Consider the following 26,991-nt stretch of genomic DNA (forward strand, 5'->3'; position numbering starts at 1 on the left):
CATCACAAAGCAGCTTTATAGACCGTCTCGTTCCTCTGACAAAGGATAGTCATTACTTCCTGTTTAATTGTCGCGAAACAATTGTGGATTTTTGCTTTCATGCTTGCAGCTGGGGAGCATTGGTATTATAGAACTTGTGAATTTGTATCATAAAACAGCCTTATTGCTCTGAGTAGGGGAAGAAGTGTGATTAGTGTCGATGTGTTTGTGAAACAAATCAGTCTCTGGATTGTGATGGATGGCCAGGGTTGGGTTTTGGCGCACACTCAAGGTTTTTATTAACGGATCCGCAGACAAAACAATCACTCAGACAAACACACAGTACAGTTCAGAGTGCCGGTGCTGCCGTTTCGCGATCAAAAGCCACTTTTCACTCACTGCAAGCATGAGAGCCCTTGCGGGATACATCGGTGGTGATGTCATCAGCTCCAATATTTCCAGGACACTCTCGTCAGCTGAGCCTCCCCTTACCCTTCCATCGACAGCTGATGCTTTAAACACACCCTGCTTCCACAGACAACACTCTGCTTGACCTTATTTAGCCTTGTCTACAAAGAAACACAGCCATCCCCGCCTTGGAAGTGAGACACACACACACACACAGCCAAAACAACACAGCCACCATCCAGGACAAATGGTTCAGATGTATGTATGTACAATATGAGTCAGTTCATGTCTTAAAGCTTGCTGCCATTATAAGGAGGGGATACTGCTTTGACTGAATGACCCTTCTTTTTACTGAATGACCCTTCTTTTTACTTAAGACTTACCTCAGCAGAAATCAGAACAATTGCTTTCATGTATGCACCTGAAATGGGTGCTGCCTGAACCAGCACGTAGCCCTGCTCCCCTCCCCCTCCTCATCCCCTCCCCCTCCTCCTTGTCTTCATCTCTCAGAGCTGGAGGCAGTTGGGCAGGACAGCCTCTGCCTCAGCATGTCGGGGCAGTGCACTCTGCACCCTGGGCCCGTTGCCTGGAGAGAGGTGTTTTCCTAAGGGTGCTGTATCTCTTCACCTAGCAGTGATCCCTCTTTGTTCTATGAAAGACCCTCACCCCTCCCTCCATTTTAAAACTCTTTTGACAGTTCATTTTCTTCGTGCTCCAAATGCGTCAAACCTGTTGATGCTAAAGCGCTCTTGTTCAACTTTTATTTTGAAGTTTTATCTCGACATTAAGAACTTCATGAAGTCCCTCACATGCTGAACATCATCACCGGAGCTGAAGGACGTTCCACACAAAGCACGTCAGTCACAGAACTGCTTAACTTTGAGGGAATTCTTGCACTAGCTCGCAGCCTATATGAAAGGAAGTCGGCATATGAAAAAGTCGGACTCGCTCTGATTGGATCCATATGTGAGGGCGTTTACAGAGCGAATGACCCATACACATTTCACTGGCTATGAAATCAGTTGATTTTGTTATTTGGCCCACATTTTCAGAGATATATAAGAAAGCAAAAACTCAGGAATGTGCATAAAGGGAAATATACAAGATGAATGCTAAGCTAATGGATAAATATCTCATCTAAATCATATCTGTATGCTTGGGACGGATTTCATAGCATGGGAGCTTGTGTCAGACATCATTTAACAGAAAAGGAGCAAAGGTAAAGCTGTAGGGCTGATCTCAAGTTTCTCATCACCTTGACGTCTTGACAGTTTTGCATAATCAGTGGAGTACGTTATGTCTGTGTGACCCAGTCTCCGAGTATTTACTTTGTAAGGTCATTGGCTAACAACAATGCTGGTAGACAGTCCAAGCTGTCACTGGGGGAGTTTAGCTCTCGAGAGGAAAGAGGTTGATGTAGTCCTTTACTCGGTGATAAATCTGCTTTATGGTTCCACCCCAATGCTCTCTTAATCTCTCTCTTTTCTCTCAGGATGTCATGCTGGGTCAAATACTGCACAACTGTCTACAATGGTTGTTGTGGGTTAAAGCACCTTTTTAAACACCATAAATTGGTAGTGAGTGTGAATGAGTTGAGGAATAGTGGGGGACTGATGTAAACAGTATTTCTAAATGCCCTAATTCTTTAGCGTTCTGTGAATGCTCCTCACATGAACGGCTGGTTCCACTTTAGAGAATTTATCTTGTAAAAATACATTTAGCAAATGGCTTAGTTGGTAGTCAGATGACTTACAGCCTGCGTTCCACAAACATAACCTCACTGTTCAGATGAGATGTTCCAATTTCACATAACTTGTCATTCTGTGGCTGGTAATGCCACATGGGGTTAAGAATGATTTCACGACCTTCACAGGACTAATTGCAGCATTAGGGTCTTTAGCTTGTCACTTTCATGGCCCTCTTAGTCATTTGTTGGAAGACCAAGAGTGATTAGTGTCATGTCAAGCCATATTGTTATCATTACAGGTCCTCTTTAAATGAGGAAGTAAAATGAGAAAGATACTGAAACATGCCGACTGCTGCGGCTAGCCTTGTGATTGTTATCTTTGGGGCAAATGTTATATAAATCTGCCCTCATGATTGGAGGCTGACAAAGGCATTCTTGTGAGATGAGTAATGTGTCCAATTACGTAAAGGTTGCTGTGGACTACAGTTTGTGCAGATGTGTATTGCCTACTTTCTACACATTAATAAATCTTCCAAGTATAACTGTTGGATTTATGTACAGCCTTTCTCTACAATTTACTTAATGATATACTTTTATGTAAATATCTTTCCTTCTGTTCCACAGAGACCTGAGGTTCAACAAAATCAAGGATTTACAACCGGGTTCCTTCAGACGATTAACGAACCTCAACACACTGTAAGTCTTTATCCCCGCTCTGCATGCACGGTTGTGGACTCGTAGATATGCACTGTAACCTCTTATTTTTTGGTGTGAGATTGTCTCCTAAATAATATTTAATAGTAATGACTTGTTGGAAAGAAAATACAGTGCCTCAAGAAAACTGCTATTGAAAATAAATCAAGGCAATTTCCTTAAAACAGCGCTCTGCAGAATGATTGTCACTTCCCTAGAAAGTCCCGTTTGTATTACATACACACACACACACACACACAGGCGAATTCTTGCTCTGTTCTGCTGTGGTTTCACACATGTAGGTCAGCTCGTAATCTGTGAGGAATTTATTTTTCCACTTCCACCCACAGGGCTATTTATCATATGTCCAGCCTGCTAGATGGTGCATTGCTAAGCTAATAAAGCAGAAATGTTCCAAGTTTTTGTATTTTTCATTGGCAACATATTAGTTAAGCAACCTTCTTGAAATTTTGAAGAACTGTGAGCATACGTCAGCTTACAGTATGTAGCCATATCAGTATCTTGATATGGTCTCATTTCACTCTTCTGCTGGCTGCAAGAATAAATCAAACACACCTCACCTAATTCAAATATTTGCAAACATTGTTGAGATGCTTTCTCGTCCATGCCTGCCGTGGAGTAATATGCAAAAAACAGACTTTAAGCATAACGCTAAAAGTGAAGATGTGTAGATCCAGTTATGTGTCCATGATACTTAATAAACATGAGAATATGTGCAGGGCACAGACACAGTGGCTTAGATTTAGTTTCAAAGTGAAGAAAAGTCCCTTAAGGCAGGAGCCTTAAGCCAAGCTTAGCCAGCCATGCAGACTTTTGAGGGCTTTATATCCTGCACAGCTCTTCATGGTTTCTGGCTGCAGTTCCACAGACTGAACAATAACACATCCTAAAGTCTGTCAGTCCTTGAACTACAGCGACATGTCCAATATTATTGATGTACAGGCAGAAATATGTCTGAAATGTCCGTTGACGGGGAGAGCCTTTTGTGTTTTCCTCAAGTTAGCCTATGCCAAAGTGTCACTCGCTGTAGATTTTAAATCAGAAGCTTGTAGTTTGTTTTTTTTACTTTTGTTTGGTAGAAAGAATTGATGTAACAATGTTTTGCTCTGCAGCCCTTGTGATTTCAAACTGCAGAACAAAGTGAAATTGTGTGAGCAAGCTGACTAGACGACCTTAGGAACCAGAGGTCAGGGGCCAACTGATGCAAACAACTGTGATTACCTTTATACTGTATCTATACATGGCATATTCCACTTAGAATTAGCCAAGAACAAACTCACTGTCCATCTTAAACCACAAAATAACCTGCTTTCTTTTCTTCACCTAGCCTCCTTAACAACAATCATATACGAAGGATCCCCAGGGGGGCATTTGAAGACTTGGAAAACCTCAAATATCTGTAAGTTGCCTTCATGTCAATGTTGTTTTGCTTTCGAGGTCAAGCAATAGATTTTCTTTGTTCTGTCACACTTCATAGGCAAAAGGTCACTGTTAAAGGAGTTCTTTCTTTTCTCAGTCAGCAGTAGAGGAAGCATGGTAAAACATGTCTTACACTTTTGTTGCGAAACAAACATGCCTAGCGACTGTAAAGGTGGAAGACAGCTGATGCTGCTAGAGTGCCAGTGAAAATGTGCTGTGTACGGAAAACGCATCAATGAAAAGTCTCCCTGTGTCTGATCCTCTGTACTTATGTGTCTGGAAGTCTTGACCTGGAGACAGAGTTGAGAACAGATTTCAGAGGCACATGTAGCCGCAAGGTTTCTGTGGGATTGCTAGTTTGCACACTTTAGTTAGTCATGTACATTGTCATCCTAATGGCCTCAGTTGTGGCGAGAGCCCTGTCTGTTCTCACAGTTAGACATGGTCTGACTTCCTTGCTTGGAGCTCAGAGGACCCCCGCACAGTCCTCTAACGTTGGGACGAAACTTGTGCATAATAAGGGCATTTAATTAGCTTTATATGGTTTTGTGTTTTGGTTAGATGCTTTCTACATTTTGAGATGACATCACGTTTAATGTTGTATCTGATTAGGCAAAGCTGGTCGTCTGCATCTGATGGCTGATAAAGGGGAAAATATATTAGCAGAAGTAGAAGTAGCGTGACATACTGTTAGATCACTGCCCAGCTAATATCTTGGACAAGCAATGCTCCACTCAACACGAGAGAAGGAAGAGGGGATGATCAGAAGGGATGCATAGGTTTTTTCCTTTTTTCTCTACTCAACTTACTGAAACAAACATACACATTCCCGGCACACATCCTCACTCTTTATGTTGTAATTAAATCCTGTAGCTATGTAGTAACTATTTTAATTACAAAGCCCCTCTCACTTTAAAGCACAGTTGATCTAAAGCCTGTACCATTGCCCAACCTTTGTGATTAGAGTAAGGTGCCCCCCCCCCACCACCCTTCCTGCTGATTCAGTGTTCTATAGCTGGAGGCTAGAGTGTATCTCCCATCTCACCTCTTCACTTCCTTTGGACCCCAGTAAAGTCCACTCCCTGTCATCTTTCATGCCCTCCAAACCTAATGGCCGGGTGGCTGTCTATACAACGCCCCTCCCCTCTCCCACAACCACCTCCATAAACAAGTCAAACAGGGGTCAACGCGCCCCTTTGTGGGAACCCCTCACTGTTTGTTTTGTAGTTTTCTAAGTATTCAGTTAGGCACACAGATTCTTTATTTGGTTCTGTACTTGTATCCAAGCACATGAATGTACGTTTCCTTTAGTACATACTTAGTATGTGTATGTATATCTTTTATTTATGTGAATGTTGATTATAGATCATTTAACGAAGTGATCAGCAGCAGTCCAGGAAAATCCTCCTGGGTCTTAAACCAAGAATTTTACATTAAGAAGAAAGTCAGTGATTTTTGAATGTGCGGTTGAAACAAGACATATTTTCTGGTGAAAGGGAGTCTGTTTAAGTACTGTCTCCTTTGAGAGTATTACCACTAAAGGATATCTGGTCATTGAAGCAAAGCCCCTTGACAGTTGAGGATCCAGTTTACCATATAAACCCCACACACAAAAACCTGTGCACACACACACACGCACACGCACACGCACACAAGGCTACAGTCGGCTGTGTTTCACATTCATTCACAAAGGCTCCTGCAGGGGAGTTCTCCAGAGTGAAGCCAAAACCTTAAGTCAGTTAGCCGTTAACAAGGTATTGCAACAAATAAGTCTGGTTACTCCATTGTCACTGCAGTAAACAGATTACGCTCAGTGATCCGACTTTTCATTACCATCATCATTTTTTACAGAATCGCTCTGCATGGAAATATAATCATTAGAATCGTTTTCCTAGTAGGAGGTCATCTGGAACATGTGTGCAGGCTGTGTCGTTTCTCTGTGAGTGTCACTTTCTTAGTGTTAGCTCAATTTGTCTATCATGTTACACATGATAAAGTGGTTTTGTAGAAGCCTTTCATCTTCTATGGTAAGAAATCAGATAGCATTGACACAGATAGGTTATAGCACTGAGAAGGGCATGCAATGCAATAATAAAATGAGGATGTTTATTTTTCCATACATTGCGTCACTTGTGCTGTGGGGAGATCTGTATCATCATGTCTCATCATGAGTGCAATGGTAGAAAGTAAAACAGAGAGATGGGAGATGAAAGAACGGACAGCTGTAAGCCATTGCTTTTCTAGTATCACATTTCTTTACCATGTCTGACGGGGGGGCATGCACACATCGAGGGTATTTGTCCATCAGTGTGCTAAAATACCATGTTGATCCTATACAGGCTGCATATTCCTTCAGTCTGTTTCAAGTTCTGAATGTAATATTTAAAGTCTTAATGCGCTGTGTTAATTTGATTTATTGTTGCCCATATTGACTTGATTACAGTGTGATGTTTAGCATAGCTTTACTGCAACTGGGAACACTCACCAAATACCATGATCTGTAAAGCACTCCCTCACACACTGCACTGTCCACTGCTGTCTTCGGGAACATGGTGTTCAATGCAGCCAGAAGATATTCCGATCCCTTCACTTTTTTTCACATTTTGTTATGTTGTGGTCTCATGCTAAAATGGTTTCAATTAGTTTTTTCCCCTCATAAATCTACACTGAATATACCCTAATGGCAAAGCAAAAACAGGATTTTAGACATTTTTATTCAGACCCTCAACTTTACTTAGTTGAAGCACCCTTTTCAGCGATTTCAGCCTCGAGTCTTCTGGGGTATGACGCAACAAGCTTTGCACACCTGCATTTCAGTGTTGCAGTGACGGTAGTCTTCCTGTCCTTCTGGAAAATCTCCCATTTCCACACTGGATCTCTGGAGCTCTGCCAAGAGTGGCCATCGAGTCCTTGGTCACCTCTCTTACCAAGGCCCTTCTCCCTCAATTGCTCAGCTCTTAGAAGAGTCCTGGTTGTACCGAACTTCCTTTTAAGAACTATGGAGGTCACTGTGCTCCTGGGAACCTTCAATGCAGCAGAAGGTTTTTGTAGCCTTTCCCAGATCTGTGCCTGGACACAAACCTGTCTCTGAGCTCTGCAGGCAGTTCCTTCCACCTCATTGCTTGGTTTTTTCTCTGATATGCATTGTCAGCTGTGTGCCTTTTTCAAATCATGTCCCATAAGTTGAATTTAGCACAGGTGGACTCCAATCAAGGTGTAGAAACATCTCAAAGATGATCAAGAGAAATGGGAGGGACCTGAGCCACATTTGAGCTTAAAGTGCCACAGCAAAGTATCTGAATACTCATGTCAATGTGATAATCCTGTTTGCCATTATGGGGTGTTGAGTGTAGATCGATGAGGGGGGGGGGGTTCATTTAAATGATTGTAGCATTAGGCTGCAACATAACAAAATGTGAAATGTGAAGGGGTTTGAATACTTACTGAATGCATTGTATGTCTAATTTCTACTTAATCAAGCACATGTGTAGCTGAAGAGAGAACACACTATGTGAAAATATTGTAGATGTGTCAGTCAGTGTTCTACATTTAGCTCCGACAGGCATTCTCAAGTTTAAATTGTGCAGTGTGTGTGATTTTTCTGTAAAACTGTTCCAAATATTCGCTAGCTTGCTAGAAAAGGGCCTCCTCCTCCCATAGCTACAACTAGTGATGTCACAGGGTATCTACAGTAAATATACCGTACAGTAGCGTAGTATGTGCGTAACATGCTTGCCATTGTAAAAGGGCAACTAAACAATCGTTTGTTTGATCAGATCCTTTCTACTTTCTCTCACAATAACCAGGCAGAATTCAGATGATCCTGTGTGGATGTGTGTATGTTACTAATGTTACTGATTATCTCTCCTTTCAGCTATTTGTACAAGAATGAAATCCAATCAATTGACAGACAAGCATTTAAGGGGCTTGTCTCTCTTGAGCAACTGTAAGTGACCAACTTCCTCGTCCACCTTTTCCTTCTGCTCGCCCTACTGCTCCTCCCCCTCCCACCTACTGCCCCCCCCCCCTTCCCCTCTCACTGAAAGATTGCTATAAACAATTCATGAAGCCTGGTAAGGTCTACATGGTCATAAGTGATTTATAAGCTAAGTCATGTGATGTAAAGTGCCAGACATGTCGCAGACGTTGGCGGCATGTTTTGAACTGTTCTGAGTGCTGTGTGACATGACTGTGTCGGCCTTACACAGGTGTCATGATAGCTCTGTTCAGTTAGTTTTCATTACAGTGACACCCTCCCTTTCCACCCCCCTACGTGCGCCCCTCTATCCACTTTTCCACCGCCACCATGCATGCCGTGTGTGCACCCACCCTTGTATGCCGCGCTGACCCCCTCTGACCCTTTTGCATGAGTCGCATGTCTTGTGGTCAGGACGACAGATATGCGCCGTCCCCCCCCCCGTGCGAAGCTTAAAGCATGATATCTAGCCCTGTGCTGCTAGTAGTGCTGGCAGTGTTGTGCTGGAGTCAGAGCTTCTGCTTTAGAACAAAGCTTGACTTGCACTGCGTCTATCCCGCTACTGCAGAAACCACTCCTCTGCTCCGATTTACTGTAATCTGCTTCAAGTGCTCATTTGCGAGAAACCTTCAGTGCATTATGTTTGTTTAGTCTGTGTGATTCAACTACTTGTTAGTTCTGCTTGTGGAAAACACCCTGCCTCTGTATCTTCATACACGTGCATGTTTGACAAGAAAAAAACACGTTAGCATTTGTTGATTGATGTTATGACTTGTGTTTTCAGAATAGGAATGGAATTTCTGTGACCACAGTTAGCAGAAACGATCCCCGTAGTGTGTTGTTAAGCCAGTGTGTCGTTATCACAACCAATATGACATACAATATGATATGCACCTTTTCCTTAGCAAACGAGGCTTTCTGTAGTCTTGGAGGAGTCGGTGACTTACTGTACCTCTCTGTAACCGCATTAACGGAGAACAAATGGCTAATTCACGAAGTAAAACCAATTCCAACAAGAGGCTCCATGCCGGGCAGCTGTTTTGAATTTTGCTGCAATAATGAAGGGTTTTATATGTGGGTGACAAGTTCTGAGCCAGATTGCGTACACTTTAATAGTCCTTCTACATCCCCTCTGGGCAACAGATACCAAAGCCTGAACTCACATCCTTCTTTGGGGGGAATAAAAAGCGCTAAAGACATATGTACTTACATTCTTGTATGACCCACCACCATTCATCGGTTGATGTTTTATCAGCTTGCCAGTGGGTTTGTCAGGGAGCATAGGAGGATCACACACGATCACAGCTTAACCGCAGAATTATTGTCAGAAACATGAATGCAGAGTAGGACGTCTTCTAGTCCTCTTCACACAGTGAAGACCGTAGCTGATTGATTACATTTCATCTCGTTGCCATCTAAACGTGTAACGGCTATACTGGATCCCAAATAGTTTTGAAAGTGTAACAAAATAACTGGTGTGGGATGCTGATTTGTCCAAGAGAGCGGATTAAGTGGCTCTAAAATTAATTTACTTGGCTTCATTAAACCTTTCTGTCTTTCGCTTGTCTGGACCGCGTGTTTTTCCATTCTGGCCTCTATACAACACATATTTTAGGCAACACCCAAAGACATAATGTTGGATGTCCAGCACAGCTTGTAAAAATACAGCCAAGAATCAACAGTTGAGATATACTTGCAGACAAAACCAAAATGGATTTTCTTGTGTGGAAGACATCTAGAGGAATATTGCTTTTTATTTTTATTTTACATTCAATCTTTCTCTGTCTGTCTGTTTTGCTGCAGCAGCTGCTTTGACTGTTGCTTCCCCTGTCCAAACAAGCAGATACCCAGCTGAACCCTTACAGTTACCAGCCATCAGTTGGATTTCATCTCCCTAACCTTTTATTTGTTAGCCTATGGTCTGATTTATGTTTTCTCAGCTCAAAGGCTTCGGGGAGCATAAATTATGTTTGCATTCCACAAGATAATCGTCGCACTTGCTTCTCACCTGCGGGCAATCTTATTTCAAACTCAGACTTCAGCCATAGATTTTCAGACCCTATATATCAACCGAGATGAATGCCTGATGTGCAAATTTCTCCAGACTGTCTGCATTCATCTAGAGCTCTAACGCCTTTTCTGAAAATGTTATTTCAGTAATATTAAGTGCCAGGGATGGACAGCTGAACAGGGATGACTGGGGAACACTTAAGCGGTCTCATTAACCCACCTCTTAGGGCCTATTAGTACAATGAAATTATATGTAGCCAGACAGGGAGCCCTAATCCACTTTTACTGTGCTTTGTCTACGCTCTGTTCTTCTCCAGGTACCTGCACTTCAACAACATTGAGTCTTTGGAACCAGAATCATTCACGCACCTACCAAAGCTGGAGCGACTGTAAGTTCATGCTGTCTGACCTTTGGCCCACCATTTCTAAAGTCCTATGCAGTTCACACACAATCCTAAAAAAAAAAAAAAAACGTTCTCTCGAGGGGAAAAAGCATTTTCCAACTCGCATTTTCTCACACAAATCAATGGACTAATAGATCCACGAGCGCAACTGGATTCTGCGGGACACTTGATAGAAACCAGAAAGCAATAATTAGCTTGATGTACTTGGTCTGGAATTAAGTGTCAACTCCGGCAGGTCCAGACTTTGCTTAGCATGACATTGGAATGACCTGCAGAATGCCTGCTATCAAGCCCCTGAGGCTCCCTGTTTAGCAAAGAGATTGGTTTGTTGTTGCTTCAAACAACAATCCAGTAATGATCGCAGATTCTGGGAGTTGATCCCTGACTTATATTTAGTCCCCAAGAGGCTAATTTTGTCTGGCCTTTTAGAGCAGCAAGATGCCGTAAGTGTTCCTTTCGCTCTGTAGTTGATTTGTTGACTAGACAACTTGAATTACACTGCTTCCAGAAATACTCCTGGATTGGAACACAGAGCTGGTGTTCATTGAAGATCACTGATTTATATACTGCAGTAATATTGTGATGGGTTACTATAGTTCGTCCTCGTCCTTGTAGAGTTGTCCCGTGAAATCTGTATAAGGTTATCTTAATGTGATGACTTCATATTAAATGTAGTAGTGATATTAGTAGTGTTGTCCCTGACCGCGACGATGTAACATAACCAGATGTGTAAAATCGTTTCAGTAATGTCCCCGTTAACATGTCTTTATCCTTTGTCAATAAACAATCAATCAGCTATGTTTGTAAATGATTTAAAGCTGCGCTTCTCCTGCACACCATAATGTTTTATATGTCGCCTGTTAATCCCTAGCACTGCCTGTGAATGCTCTGGATATGAACTTTCCTGACAATGTGCAGATGTGATGTCGCCTCTGCGTTTAAAACTCTCCACCAGATGTCTAAGGGTTGAAGAAAGTCCTGTTAAATTCCTGTTTCATTGTCCCTATTTATGGGCCAGTGGCTGCCCTGTATATCCATACTTCCCAGACTCTGGAGAGGGAGAGAGGGACACCTGCGAAAAAAAAATGGGGGAGCGGGGAGGGAAGGAATTCCCAGGTGCACACTCGTGAGTGGCTTGTTGGGGAATATCTCCATGGTCACGGTCAAAGCAGTCACTTTGGCCAAGTGGTCAGAGAGCATATCTGTAGATCGGTTTCCTACAGGAAGGCATAGAAGATGAAGAACTGCATCAAAGATTATCGTCATCTATAGTTACTTAAGAATGAATAGTTTGGGGGGAACGTTTTTGTGTCGAGCCTTACAGGAAAATGTTTTAATGTCATTTTGAGCTGTCATTGCGTGTCTGGGAAGATGATCATATTTCTTGTCCCATTTGGAAAATGGAATATGTATCCTTGGTATTTGTTTAAAGACATCCCCTATCATTCATTTGTTAAATTAATTTAAATATGTCATTTCTGTTTATTCATTCAAATTACTCAGGTTTGAGCAGCCATTGAACTTTTAAATGAATGGAGTCTTTGGGGACCAGCTGTATAGCTATAGCTAGCTATACAGTTGTGAACTGTGATAAATCATCTTATCGCTTTTTCCTCCCTCTCACTCAGGTTTTTGCACAACAACAGAATCACCCAGCTAGTCCCGGGAACCTTCTCTCATCTTCAGGCCATGAAGCGACTGTAAGTGGGGAAAAGTCCCTAACAACCACTGAAACATCTGTGCGAGAATGCATGTCTGTATCAATTCCTGTAGTTTACTCCCATGACACCCGGTATCATGTGGGGCCTGCTGGTCAGTTAAATGCCATGCAACCACACTACACTGTTCTCACACTTTTTTGGCTGCAAAATGGTTTCTATCACAAGGCTCACAGCCCAGTCCTTCCCAGAGTTTTGCTGTTCTCTCTCTGTGTCAGCTGCAGAGCAGATTGGAAGGGACTGTGTAGGGTGGGGTATGATGAGAAAAGCAAAGAAAATCCAGATTCTACTATCCATCTTGCACCAAAGAGACTTCATTTTCCCTTTTTAAACATGAGAATTTGGGGTCTTACAACATGAGGCCAAGTATATCTGATACAGCTTCAAACTCCATCCTCCTCCAACCAAAAGACAGTGGAGAACAATCAGCAGTTTGGCCTCATCCCACTGTTTTCTCCCCTCTTGTTTCCGCCATAAACTATCTTTTAGTATTTGTTAGATCCCAGGCCAGTGAGCTTAAAAAGAGATACTAAGAGAAACTGCAGTAGACTCCCATTGACTTCACTCTGATTATGGCATTCAGTGTTGGTGGTGAAGAGGATATATAAATGATCACTTAGGCCTTGAAACATTGAGTGATTTGTTCATAACACACTTTTCTTCTAAAGTAGTTTATTAAGAAGAGATAGCTTCACCAATGTCAAACATTGCCAGTGAAATTTTCTGAATGCCATGTCATGGATAATGGACACATTATGGTAGAACTGAAAGCTGGATCAGCTACCAGAGGACGAGGCCAAGCAGAGAGATAGTTTCCCACGGCAGGAAGAGAGTGTCTTCCAATACGGCCCTGTTGAGCCCCTCTGTTTGGACTGAGCTGGGCTGGGTCTGGCTATGCCAGACCAGTTTTAGTTCATTAACTGCCAGAGAGGATTTACACAACGCTGCTGCATGCACAACTCCACAGTTATATGTCAAGATACTGTATCCTTCATTCCCATTTTTCACTTGCTATGTGTCTGTGTTCAGGCGACTGGATTCCAATGCATTAAACTGTGACTGTGAGCTGCTGTGGCTGGCCGACCTGCTGAAGCAGTATGCCGAGTCGGGCAATGCCCAGGCTGCTGCCACCTGCGACTATCCCAGCCGCCTGCAAGGCAGATCGGTGGCAACACTCACCGCTGAGGAGCTCAACTGTGGTACGGAGAGAAAAACCAGACCTTCCCACTGAGCATGACAGTTCTGGAATATCGTAGGATGCTTTTTGGCACTTTCAAAACCGGGACATTCAGTTTTAGGTGTAAAAAGTGTTTTTAAAAACTGGTGTTCCATTGTATTGCCACGTATCCACATCAAGCCCAGCTGTAGTGGGAATCACACTGATTATCTCTGTGGAACTTTAATGTGCTACGACATCAACAGAACATGTCAGGAAAGCACTCTGACTTGGTTATTGAAAGCCACCTAATTTAGTTTTACACTGGGACAACACATCTGGGGCAAACGTAGATGAAGCCATTTTGTTACACACATGGCTGCATGCATGTGTTTTCCATGTTCCTAATCTAATTACTATACACTCTTCTAACTTAAACCACAAGTCAGTCTACATACACAACCCCCAGCCTTCCTGCCAGCAAATAGCAGGTATGCTTAGTCACCCTGTCTCACACGTACACCCACACAGACGCACGCGCACACACACACACACACACACACACACACACACACACACACACACACACACACACACACACACACACACACACACACACACACACAGGTGTATCCTCTCTTTGTGTTTTAGGTCTGCAGGCACCCAGCTGTTCCAGTCTAAACACACCACCAGCTGTGTCTCTGGTCTGGGTTAAAAAAAAAAATTGATTTGGCCTCTTGTCTCTCCAGTATCAGGCCACCAGCAGCTGCTCAGTCTATCTATGAGATAAGAGTGCTGTTTGTGTGCGTGCGTGTGTGTGTATACATAACATAACTACAGTAGCACATAATTAAACATAATTTAGTTAATTATCTGTATTGGTAATCATGGTCTACCTGACCTGTAAGTGGAGTTTCAAAATAATCTGAAATACAAATACTGGGGCGAGTGCGCCACAGTGGTATATGATATAATTGCAAATACGCAATGTCGAAAGGCAGTGTAGTTGGTATCGCTGATCAAGGTCACCAAGAAGATTTAAAACTTCAAGTTAGAAGCTATCTATTGAAAAAGACTTTGACTTACGATTTCTTCCAGTACAACAAAATCATTCTCCTAGCGGCCAAAAGGGCTTGGCTAGGTCTTCTTTTGGACCATCGCCGTGCAGCACTAGATCCAAGCAGGCAAACATCAGGACATGAAGAGAGGTTTATATTCATAATTACTGATATTGAATTAAGCACCTCTGTCCAGAAGGACTTAACTGCAGAGCTGTAGCATATGAATCAAAGTAACATAGAGTAACATGCGCTCTGTAAAATGAGAACATTTCGCCGGTCTCTAGGATTTGCTCGTGGTAAAATTGTGCTACTGCCACACACAGCCTGACAGAGGATTTGCTGCTACTCTGAAGGTTGTATTGGGCCAAGTTTTTTATGTAATATGACGTGAGAACTCAATAATGCCATTATCTAGCTTTGTGGGTTGGACAGGATCATACCATAGTGAGGATGATGAAATCTGTTTATTACAGCCCGAACAACTGCTTGGAAAAAGTGAGATGGATTGGGCAAGGTCAACAAAATGTCATCTGCGTACACACTTAGTTTGAAATCATGACCACCTATTAAAACCCCTAATAATATCCTTGTCTCTTGGTTAGGCGCATGCTAATGGCTCTCAGGCTAAGATAAACAGCAATGGAGATAAGGGACAGCCTTGTGTGCTAGAGTGTTAAAGTTGAGAGGGCATTGAGATTAGACCATTGCTCTTAGGTGATGGAAAAAGTTCATGATACAGTGCTCTGATCCAGTGGTTCCCAACCTGGGGTTTGCCAAAGCTCCATGGGGGGCCTTGAAGCCCTCTTGATTTTAAGCATGTAAGAATATTTCTATATATAAATATAATATACATGCAGTTTCTGAGAAGAAGACTAAATTTAAGGGTTATTTTAAAAGTTATTACCTTCATTTATGATAAAGCCAGGCTGCTTGGACAATTAAAACGTGTGAATGATAGTGAAATAATAAGAAAATGATATTATGGACGTACAATTGTGTTCCTAAAGATATAAGGAAAAATCTGATACGGTGCAATATCCGCAAGAACTAGCCTGTTCAGAATTTTATACACATTGCAGGTTTTACACAAAGTTCCTGCAGGGATTAAGTTCACTATTTAGATTAATTGTAGTTAATTGTTCTGCGCTGCTGTTGTATGCAATGATAAACACATGAAGATATTTCATAAGAAATAGGCAACAACACTATGGACCAAAACTGTATCTGGAAAGTGTAGAAAACAGGTGGCTGTAAAAAGTTAGTTCATTCTTTCTTTATAGGAAGAACGGCTGTGGCCAGTAGAAGTGGTTTTAAATAGTTCTATAAATATTTTGGTGGATACTTTTCTTCTGCCGTGAAAACCATTGTGACGACATGAATGTTGACCGCAGCTTCGATGTATATAACATTACATTGCATTTATTAGGTGACGCTTTTATCCAAAACGACTCGCAATAAGTGCATTCAACAAAGTGGATACAACCCAAAAATTGCAAGAATCCCCCTCCTGGGGTGCTTATGTTGTGGAGGATGAATCTGCGGGGCGCAGGTTGTCGCAGCGATGTCGGCAGCTAAGGACAGTTGGCCATCCTGTGTCACTGCCAGGGACTCCAGAGTTCTCAATGGTAACGGAGAGGTCATGGAAGGGAGGTGCCTGCCCTAGAAGGAAGAGCAGCTCAGTCTTGTCGAGGTTGAGCATCATGTGTGCAGACATCCACTGAGAGATGTCAGCCAGACACGCGTAGATTCATGCTGCCACCTGGGTTTCAGGCCGAGTGTCGTCTGCATAGCTGTGGTAGGAAAAGCCATTCACTTTTTATTGCCATTTTTGTAGCATTGAGAGAGTGACTGTTTTTATATATTCAAAAGATAAGGGAAGGGCTGCTTAAGCATAGGTTTAAGTGTATTGATACACTGCAAATAGAAAAGAAAGTCCACATTTCACTGTAAGTCTGTATGGCTGATTATCAGTCGGTTTCTATGACAAGCGGTTAGCTCCTGTAGCAGTAAATCCAACTGTCTTAGCCCTGTGTTTCCTCTAGCTCCCACTGAATGCTGTAGTCCAGGCCAGGCAGGCTAGTTGGCAGCTGACTGTAACCCAACCACATTTAAATCCCAGCAGCTAATTTGATGGCCCCGACTTGCCCATTCTTGCGCAATGTAACCCCCTCCACTTCATCTGTCTGCATAGCAAGGCAGCAGTGGAAGAATGTCTCCTTAAAAACATGGTGGAAGCCATTCCACACCCTCCTCGTTCTCCCTCTTTCCCCACTGTAAAGGGGGCAGAACAATGCACAGCGGGTTGAACAGCTGTCAAAACAGCCGTCCTCCTTGAGATGAAGTGCCACCTCCCTGCACAAGTGGTATCTTATATCTTATGAGCCAGGCCTGCCTCCTCACTAGGCCCCGATTGAGGCCAAGTTACCACACACAGGATTTCCAACCCACTGCAATTACAATCTCCAGTGTTCATGTGGAATTATCTGGTGGTCAGAGGAAAGATGGGTTGATATTCTTAGTCTGAATTTCAGAGGCCTTTTATGAGTTTGGGTTTGGTTTACGTGCTGGTGTACACGGATTTATCCCCGTCCCATGGATTGTTCTCAATGTTAGCAGAGTGGAGAGAATCATCTGAAATGTGTCAGAGAGAGTGTGTACTGCATGTTGACAGCTGAGTGCGGGAGCTTGACTTTCTATTGGGGCAGAAGTTAACTCAACCTCATCACCCAGCCAGCACCCTTGGAAAAACTAGGCGGATTCACTAAAGGGCTTGGTTCAACAGACTGACTGCCGCAGGATACACACACACACACACACACACAAATGAATGGACATTTTCACCTGCATCTTCCAATCTTCATCGTATGCCGTGCAGATTGTAAAGCCCTAAGAGGAAAATGTGTGATTTGTGACATTGGACTATACAGATAAAAAGACTTGACCCTCCTATCGGTCCTTTTCCTCCAGAGGTACCCAGGATCACCTCAGAGCCCCAGGATGTAGATGTTACATCAGGGAACACTGTCTACTTCACCTGTAGGGCCGAAGGCAACCCTAAACCACAGATCATCTGGCTCAGGAACAAGTAAGGCACTTAATGTTGGGACCATGTTCAGTGACCAAAGAGTTTGGACATTTCCGCTCGCATTTTAGAAATGTTGGGATTTTATCAATAATTACGCAATGATCCATAATGGTGTTATAATGATTATGTTGAATTTACACCTGGATACAATTATTTATGTTTAATCGTTTGTGATGTGTATCTCCGTACCCTCCTGACAGCAATGCTCTAAACATGCGTGATGACAGTCGTCTGAACCTGCTGGAAGACGGGACACTGATGATCCAGGACACCAGGGAGACGGACCAGGGAGTCTACCAATGCATGGCCAAAAACGTGGCCGGGGAGGTCAAGACTTCACAGGTCACACTGCGATATTTTGGAGCCCCCTGTAAGTGGCTGTTTTTAATCTCAACCTCTGCTCATCACAGGCAACCTATTAACTGTTAAAGCTGCACCATGCAATATTTCATCTCAGAAATCTCAGTCAGTATCCATGTCCTGGATAATTAACCTACATCACAGACTGACGTGGACAAATTCATGCATTTGTTGGGATTGGAAAAGACTGGTGACGTGTATATGTCTAGAAACACATCTCTGTCCGTTATCAGAATAGAGCAAGGTGTCTGCTCTGTGAGTAGCACCGAGGTTACCTTCAGAGTTCAGCAGGTCAAATAACTGGGATGTCCCGCTGAGCCGTGAGCAAAGCCGGCTGGCTTTCATGTGAATTTTTCCCTCCAAACACAGACGCTCACAAGTACATTCTGTTCTCTGTCTCTGTTCCCTTTTCTCTCTGTCTTCCGCCTGATATACATACACACTTAAACAGTACTCACACAACAATCAGTCATAGCGCCAATAGCTGTCGCTGTGGAAGATTAGCACGGCTGTCTCTAGATGACCCAGGGGTCATCGCTGGGGTGACGGATGGCCTTTGTGAAGACCCCTAGTTAAGGAACAGTTTCTGAGAGCAGATGTTGTGCGTTTCCTGTCTCCGTGTGACTGTAAACGCCAGGCCCCCTCGCTGTGTATATATTTCCTCAGACTCCACTGTAATCACTGGCCAAATATGGACAGGACGCAGCCACATGCTGTGACACAGATCGGATGTTGTTTTAGCAGTAGTGAAAGTGGCGTTATTGACAGAAATATACAAAGATGATCTCTATGTTACTCAAACCAGAGACCCAGATGAAAAATGTTATCTCTTCTCACCTAATTAATCTAACCCCATTCCCACGTTCTCCCCTCCCCTCTCCCCCTGCTCCTCCAGCGCGGCCGAGTTTTGTGATCCAGCCCCAGAACACTGAGGTCCTGGTGGGAGAGAGTGTGACCCTGGAGTGCAGTGCCACAGGCCAACCGCAGCCCCGGGTCTCGTGGACAAAGGGTGACCGGACACCCCTGCCCAACGACGCTCGCATCAACATCACCCCCTCCGGGGGGCTTTATATCCAGAATGTGGTCCAGGCTGATGGGGGACAGTATACCTGTTTTGCCTCCAATAATGTTGATACCATACACGCTACAGCGTATATCATCGTACAAGGTAGGAATCAGAAATCTACTCAGACAAGGCAATTAGCCGACAAATGTAGTGATTTTTTACTGCTGTGATCCTGATGTCAGGACATCTAATCTCACATGAATCCAACACAAAGTGAACTAATTATTGCAACGCATAAGGGCACAAAATTCATCTTTACATTGCTCACATTAACAGTCACAGTCATACAAAATGAAACAGCTTTTTTCCCCCTTCTGCCCCCAGCGATCCCCCTGTTCACTGTCACGCCACAGGACCAGTCAGTCCTGGAGGGTCACACGGTGGACTTCCCCTGCGAGGCAAGTGGTTACCCCCAGCCGGTGATTGCCTGGACACGGGGGGGCAGTCCATTACCCCTAGACCGCCGTCACATGGTCCTGTCTTCCGGCGCTCTCCGCATCACTCGTGTGGCGGCCCATGACGAGGGCCAGTACGAGTGCCAGGCGGTCAGCCCTGTGGGGACTGTGCACACCGCTGTGCAGCTCAGCATCCAGCAGAGAGGTGAGGGTGTAGGGTGAAGCTTCAAAACAAATGTAGATGAGGGGACATAATAATGTGTAAGGCAAAAAGATGCTTCTGGTCAGACGGCTGAAACATGGCTATCATACAAATGCTGTCAGTGTGCCGCTGAAAGCCCCCCTTCAAACATAGCTTGATTGTGGAGGAGGAGGAGGGGAGTGCTAGGTGGTAAAATGTTGAGAGAGTGAAAATTGCAGGACTCTCCATTCATAGCTAATTTGTTGTTTACAAATGCAAGTCTGGTATTAAACTGTTACAATGCATGTAAACACTGAAGGACATATAGCTGTGTGTGTGTGTGTGTGGTTCATTTGTGTGGGCAAGTTCTTCGTCTTGCAATGTAAATATACTGTACTGTATTGTCATTCTTTCTGCATGTGCATATGTGTTTGCATGTGTTTTTGTTAGGAATATATAAGTTTCTGGGTGTCACTGCTTCTTTGTGCAGATGGTTGTATTTTATGCGTGTGTGTGTGTGTGTGTGGCTGAAATTACAGGCTTGGCGTAGCTCAGGAAAGCATGGCAGTCTGTAATCCCGTGATGACACCATGTTTTTCCATGTAGTAATGGCTGTTAACATAGCTCAAAGTACACGTTGCATAATGGCCCCACACTGTTGTACAAGCCCACAACCATGCTGGCAGTTTATGATGGCCGCCTTGTGCTAAGAGTGCCGTGCAGAGGAATAGACAAAGCATTAGAAGAAAGTGAAAGCAGGCATTCACAGGATGTCACCAGCATGTCTCCATTCAACAGATATTTCAGCATCCCTGTAATATTATCAACAGTTTTTATGTTGTATGTTCACATCCCTGATTCTTAGTGACGCAGAGTGGCAACACATTGCCTGCAGCTTTGATGCTGTGTACTGTACACTGCAGTGAACCCTGTGTTTTTAGAAAGTTCAACTCTGATTTAAAGCCAGTTAATTAGTGTCAGACTACTATGAAACTGCCTCCCACTCACACACTTTGTGTTCTAAAACTTGTGGGATTTTCCCATGGCCAGGTGGCTCACCATGAAGGAATTTGAACATAGTGTGTGGGGGGCAGACATCCACCCTCTCCCACCTAACACCTCAGCTGCGGAAGGCTTGTATCATGAATCTTAGACAATATGACTCAGTGACTCACTCTCTAACAGTGCTCAACACTGTATGTGTGTGTGTGCGGCATGCGTTTGTTTGGGCTTGTGATGTCGTCAAGGTGCAGTTAGTGATTGTTGACCTACTCCGTCTCTGTACACAAATGGAAAAACGGCTCAAAGACACAAAGACAGTGTGTTTGTGTATCTGTATTAAAGTTCATAGTTTAAACATGTTGAAAGGGGAAAAATGAATTGCAGCACAAATTTGTCAGAGATGAGTGGTGCATTATTTCCTTTCAAAGTACAGTATGCCTTCATCTCCCTCTGAACTCCACGCTGACTTTAAGCTGTTTAGTGTTTTGCAGCTTTGTAATAGAGGAAAGAAAAATAGCAACTGTGAGTGTGTGTATGTTCTGTGAGCATATGCTGGACAGTGAAACGCTAAGATAAGTCTCAGAATTTCATGTCTGCTGTGATTGACTATTGTGTATACTTGTGTATAATAATCATTAACACATGCGCATGTGTGTGTGTATGTTTTAACTCATTCAGTAACGCCTGTTTTCACAAATGCTCCAAGGGACCTGACGGTGGAGTCTGGCCAGGACGCACAGATTCCCTGCAGCGCTCAGGGCCAGCCGCAACCTGTCCTCACCTGGAACAAGGTTAGATGATATAGCTCCCGTTGGCTGTGTAAGGTGGCCGTCGCCTCACCGCCACCGAGGTCATGGGGTTAGACAAGAGAACAGTGAAGAAGAAGGGGACTGGGGCCAGGAAATGGTGTGCGGCCACTTTATTTGTCGTCTTAAGAATGAATGCATCACAGTGAAGTAACTCCGTGATTAAAGTTTCTGTCCAAAAACGCCAAACTAAACAGCTCAGTGGTCTGACATAACGGGTCAGTGAGGCTCTTAATCACCACCTCCACATGCTAGCTCCAAGGGTAATGACCTTTTCCACCCTTTTTCACACCCTCCCCCCACCCTCTCTCTCCTAGGATGGTGTACAGGTGACAGAGAGTGGCAAGTTCCACATCAGCCCCGAGGGTTATCTAGAGGTGAAGGACGTGGGCACTGCTGATGCTGGACGCTACGAGTGTGTCGCCCGCAATCCCATCGGCTACCAGGTTGCTAGCATGGTGCTTACTGTCACCGGTAAGCTCATAACCTGACACTGTTGCTGTTCTTTTTTTTCACTTTCTGGTTGATGGCCACGCTCAGCTAGTAAGAGGTAAACCTGTAAACACCAATGCTGTGGCAAATGTGGTCACATGGGTGATAAAACAGTAGGTGAACTATGGTGTTTTGTCATTTTGTAAATCTGCTGGTTATAAAATGTATATTTAATTATAAATATTCCTTTGTTACACATGCTCTTACTCATACTTGCTGCAGAATAGAATTATATATTTACCAGTAACAAAGGTGACACAGGAAAGTTAAAATGATTTGTAAGCTGTGAGATAGGTGCCGTGCACAATGCAAAAGGCTCTTCTTTATCAAAATCAATCAGTAATTGAGTCACACTCTGCTGCAATGCTATCAGACTCCTGTCAGCTCTTCACTGTGTGTGTGTGTGTTTCCTGCTGAGATTTCTCAGGTCAGACCACAGCACTCTGCTGGTGAACCATAAACTTTATCAATGTGCTCAGTTGTTGTTGGACTGTCTTCGTCCTCACGTCACAGTCTCACTGTTTGAAATGGCACACTAAGCCGAGGGAGTGTTCCAGAAATGTGTTCACTCCAACTTCAGGAGGGAAGCTGAAGTACAGCACCTTTTTTTAAAAGGTTCGGCCTCTTACATTATTCAGCTGGAAATAAAGAACACCATTGAACCTCAGCTCTATTTCCTAACCTTTATTTTTATCCCTTAAATGTGTTGTGAGCACAGTCAACCTCACGTACGTCAAAACATAGAATGTAGTGGCACCGGGTTGTGTAAGTAAAAAACGTGTAACATTTTGTTTGTCTCCGTGTGACAACAGTTCCTGCGGTCAGCAGAGAGGGGGACACCTTTGTGAGCACGTCCATAGAGCAGGCCATCCGTAATGTGGACAGTGCCATTGAGTCAACAAGGAGACGTCTCTTTGATGGGTAAGATATGAGAAGCTCGCGCAATAAACACACACACACACACAGTGACAGTTAGGTGTTTACACTCAAGTCCCACAGGTGATTGAACCAGAAAGCCATGCGGTTCATTTTGTGTTAGCCATGAGGACTAGTATAAAATGTTATATGTACATTTTCTAATAAAATTTAAGATTGTGCTAAATATTTTCATTTCACATCATGCAGTCACATTCCCCCATATTAGTCTAGTCTAGGAGGTCTTTCGCAAAATATCTTGTAATTAGTTGAGCACACGGTTTGGGGGTTTAATCATGAATATGTGGAGGCTGGCATTCACACCGTCATGTCATCTTTGAAGGGCATAGCTTAGCCAAAAAAGTTGTTCCCCAAGACATTGGAGCTTCTGATTTGGAATGTATGATCTCGCCTATTACACAATGTCTGCAGAGAAAAGGCTGTGCTATTACATCACGCTCGCGTATACAGTAGCACATCTTTATATTTCTTTATGCTATATTGCACTGTAAATATCTGAAAATGAAATGTGCCTTTGGTAGAGATTGCAACCAAGCAGTTGAGAGCGCCAGTATGCAGCAACGTTATGCCATTAGTCCTCTTACATTTGCCATGTTCAGACTCAGTCCAGAGTTACATGCTCATGGGGCCTAAGCAACAGTACAAATAGCTTGCCTCACATTATCTCACATGACTCGCATGCTCCAAGTCTGAGTCAGAGCCTTCAGGGAAAGAGTGTGGCCATTCAGGAGGGCTGCTAATACTGCTGCGCCCTCAGTGTTTCAGTGCGCAAGGTTTGCAGTTTTAAGGTTTCAGATCAGAATGCTCCAGTTCGAAACAGTGCCTCAGGGCGCAGTACGAGCAGTTATTTTGACAGCTGCAGTTAATGTTTGTGACTGCTTGTTAACAGCGTTTCATTATATCTTTACCAGTCACACTCTTTTTCATCGGTGGCATCGATGTCATCACGATGATAAAGGAAATGATTGTGTCTTGACATTTTTGTTTATCCGGTGAAGTTTTCATTGCCCTCTATGTCACTGAGAGATGTAGGTGGTTTCAATACAGCTCATAAGTGTTTCCATCCTGTTGAATGATGTGGTCAGCAGTTGTGTTTTTCTTGGCATGCACACACATACACTCTGCCCACTCATGCATGCACAAATACAGTGCACAAACACACATGAAGAAGAGAAATGCACACATGAACACACAGTGTGCTCAATTGAGATGAGGGGATTTCCAGCTCTCTTTAATGACGATCACAGATTGAGAGGCAGCCTTGGCCGATGGCACCAGTGCCTTTGAACACGGTTTGGAAATAATGAAAAAACAGAATGATATTGGAGAATGAGAGCGCATCAGGAGACAAATTAGTAGCACTTGTTACTCTGATCGTAAAGCGCATTGGCTGTGTTGCTGCTAAGTGTCAGACAGTTAGACCTTGAGTGTTGTTTGTTGATGGCAGCAGTTGTTCATTATAGAAACAAAGTGCACCAGCTTTTTCAAATTCTCAAAATGTGATTAAGGCAGCAATTTTTTTCCCCACACAAAAACAATAGCTTGAACGCACCTTTTGATCAGTCTTGGCAACAGTTCTGCCGCAACCGTGTTAATGCTGTCAGCTGGAGGAGGAGGCTGAAGAATGTCATTAACCACAGAAAGAGTGTATGTAAAAGAAACCTGGTTTGCAACGTACTGTGAAGCTAATGAGGCACAGAAGGGTTAGGGTTATTACACTATAGATTCCATTATAGAATATATATTCTACATGTATTTTCTGTGTTTATTATAGAGTGTATTGCTGCTGTACTAGACAGCCAATAAAAAGTCAAATAGAGTATTCATGTTTCAATAGTAACTTGGCTTACATGTGCATTATGTCATAAACTAAATGTGCTTGCAAAATGAGGCAATTTTAGCTTTTTGTTTTTCCTCTCGGGCTGGGTAGAACACCTGTGGATCTGGCGCGTGGCTTAATGGTTTGCCACACCCGTAAGTCCAACTCTGGCTGAGCTTAAAAGGCTGGAGCTAAATGCATGCTTAGAAAAGCAGCCTGAGGTGATGGTATGGTGATGAGTGGTCTTCAAGCAGGAGCAACACAACAGCCATGCACACAAACTCAGTGGTAGGCTTATGATGCAGAAGAGTCAACTCGTCAGTGAAATGACTCACGATGTTTGTGCATGTTTTTTAGGCGTGTTTGAACCCTCTGACCTGCTCCAGTTGCAGCGTAGACGTTTTCTGGAAAGTGTCAGAGAAAGCTCTGCCTGCTTTTCCTGCCCTCGAGCAAAAAAGAGAGAAAAAATACACTCAAGGATGTCATTTGAACACGGAATTTGAAATTGATCTGTTCTTTTGCTTTCTTTTAATTTGTCTTCCTTTCACCCCCTCTTTACTCCCGCACATTTTTCTACTGTTTCTCGCCCCCTTTTGCTTTTTCTCTACACACATCACATCCATCGTCCCTGCTCCTTCATCACTCTTTTCATTCTCTCCCACCTCCCTTTCACCCCATATCTCTATCCCTCGTCCCTCCAGTCAGCCTCGCACCCCAGGAGAATTGCTAGCTCTTTTCCGGTACCCACGTGACCCCTACACGGTGGAGCAGGCTCGGGCCGGGGAGATCTTCGAGCAGACTCTTCTGCTCATCCAGAACCACGTCAACCAGGGTCTCATGGTTGACACCAACGGCACCGGTGAGGCTGATAACCAAACACACTCTGCTGCCTTTGTTACTTTATACCGGATCACATCTCTCACTGTGCAAGTGTCTGCAAGCGCATGGCTGTGACTATTATACAGTCCTGTGTCTGAAGGCTCTGTACCCGCAGAAAGCCAAGTCCTGCTGCTTGCTGTCGGGGTGTGAACAACCTCGGAAGGCCTATGGGAGTCTGCTCTCTGGTTTACTGGTGTAGCAGGGCGGAGTCTTTGGCACACCATTGCTGTTGATCATGCTGTATTTATAGCATGGGGAATAACCAGAGGAACAACGTAATGCTTGGAGGAAGTGTTTAATAGGTGTTCGTGCCTTTGAAAGGGAATTGCGCAAGTTGCTCAAGGTGGAAATAACAAATCACTCAGCTGATTCGAATCACGTCGTTCATTTCAAAGACTTGTAAACATGTACTACTTAGTTAGCTAATTGTCACGTTCAGTTCAATACAAAACCAGTCTATACAAGCACTGCACATAAGGTCAATAGCTTATTTATGACAGGGTCATCAGATATTTACTTTGTCGGAGGAAACTACAGATACCTTTTTATATATACACGGGGGTAAAGAAGTTTGGATCACAAGCTTGTACCGTAACTTGTACTTATTTACATCATCTGGCCAGTGTTTACATCTGTACTGCACTTGTTGGACAAGATTTAAAGAGGCTGTAGGCTAGGAAAACTGCAGTCAATGGCCAACGCAATGCATGTAATCAAATTACGTCTCTGGGTTGCACTGAACTTAGAGCGTAGAAATCAATGGACACACACACGCTTGCACATCATCCTAATACAGATATAGATGCATATTCATACTGTGCATATTTATTGGTTGTCTCAGTAATATTAGCTTGAACAAATGTCGTTTTTCCCCCCACGACCCTCAACGATAAGTGGGTATACCTGATGGATGGATGGAAATGTAATTTTCTTGTGGAATATACATAACATTCTGTGGATTTGGTAAGACGCCCCCATCCAGTTTCCTAAGCAGAGTCTCATGCAGCCAGTAATTCAGTTCTCAACCACTCTATGAATTACCACGTTATTGTGAGCAACATTTGGCTGTGGCTCAGCCCTCCATCTGTATGCCATTTTCTCTTAAGCGTGACCCGAGGCGTAGAGACGTAATCATGGAGCAGTTGACGAGGATCCCATAAACAGTTTTACTAGCCCCATGTTACACCACACAACACTTAACGTACAATCACTGCCGAGCACAGGACAAATTTTAAGATGGTTCGTGTTGGTGTACAGTGTACAGATTATGCATGATGTTGATGTGGATATTTCTATGTAAAAGCATCTGTCTTTGTGTACGTTGCATGGAAGACTGTCCAGTGGACCAAGGAAGAAAACTGGAGCAACCATGTGTGACTTTATGGCGCATGAAAGTACTCCTTGCGATGAAGGGTTAAATTTAACAGCACAAAGTCAA

At 43.5% G+C, this 26,991-nt stretch overlaps 1 protein-coding gene across 2 annotated transcripts in view; it reads left to right on the forward strand.

Moving 5' to 3' along the window:
- The window catches only part of LOC139297218 (peroxidasin), a 45,298-nt gene that overhangs the window by 8,975 nt on the left and 9,332 nt on the right, over positions 1 to 26,991 (forward strand). For both annotated transcript variants that reach the window (XM_070919786.1, XM_070919787.1), the window contains exons 2-15: positions 2,699 to 2,770; positions 4,116 to 4,187; positions 8,082 to 8,153; positions 10,511 to 10,582; positions 12,226 to 12,297; positions 13,345 to 13,514; positions 17,500 to 17,617; positions 17,818 to 17,987; positions 18,873 to 19,145; positions 19,368 to 19,643; positions 21,300 to 21,412; positions 21,745 to 21,901; positions 22,732 to 22,840; positions 25,376 to 25,533. In XM_070919786.1, coding sequence (XP_070775887.1) covers positions 2,699 to 2,770; positions 4,116 to 4,187; positions 8,082 to 8,153; positions 10,511 to 10,582; positions 12,226 to 12,297; positions 13,345 to 13,514; positions 17,500 to 17,617; positions 17,818 to 17,987; positions 18,873 to 19,145; positions 19,368 to 19,643; positions 21,300 to 21,412; positions 21,745 to 21,901; positions 22,732 to 22,840; positions 25,376 to 25,533 — 1,904 coding nt within the window. The remainder of the gene's footprint in view (positions 1 to 2,698; positions 2,771 to 4,115; positions 4,188 to 8,081; positions 8,154 to 10,510; positions 10,583 to 12,225; positions 12,298 to 13,344; positions 13,515 to 17,499; positions 17,618 to 17,817; positions 17,988 to 18,872; positions 19,146 to 19,367; positions 19,644 to 21,299; positions 21,413 to 21,744; positions 21,902 to 22,731; positions 22,841 to 25,375; positions 25,534 to 26,991) is intronic.

The sequence above is a fragment of the Enoplosus armatus genome, chromosome 15 (genome assembly GCF_043641665.1).
Source record: "Enoplosus armatus isolate fEnoArm2 chromosome 15, fEnoArm2.hap1, whole genome shotgun sequence".
NCBI lineage: Eukaryota > Metazoa > Chordata > Actinopteri > Centrarchiformes > Enoplosidae > Enoplosus > Enoplosus armatus.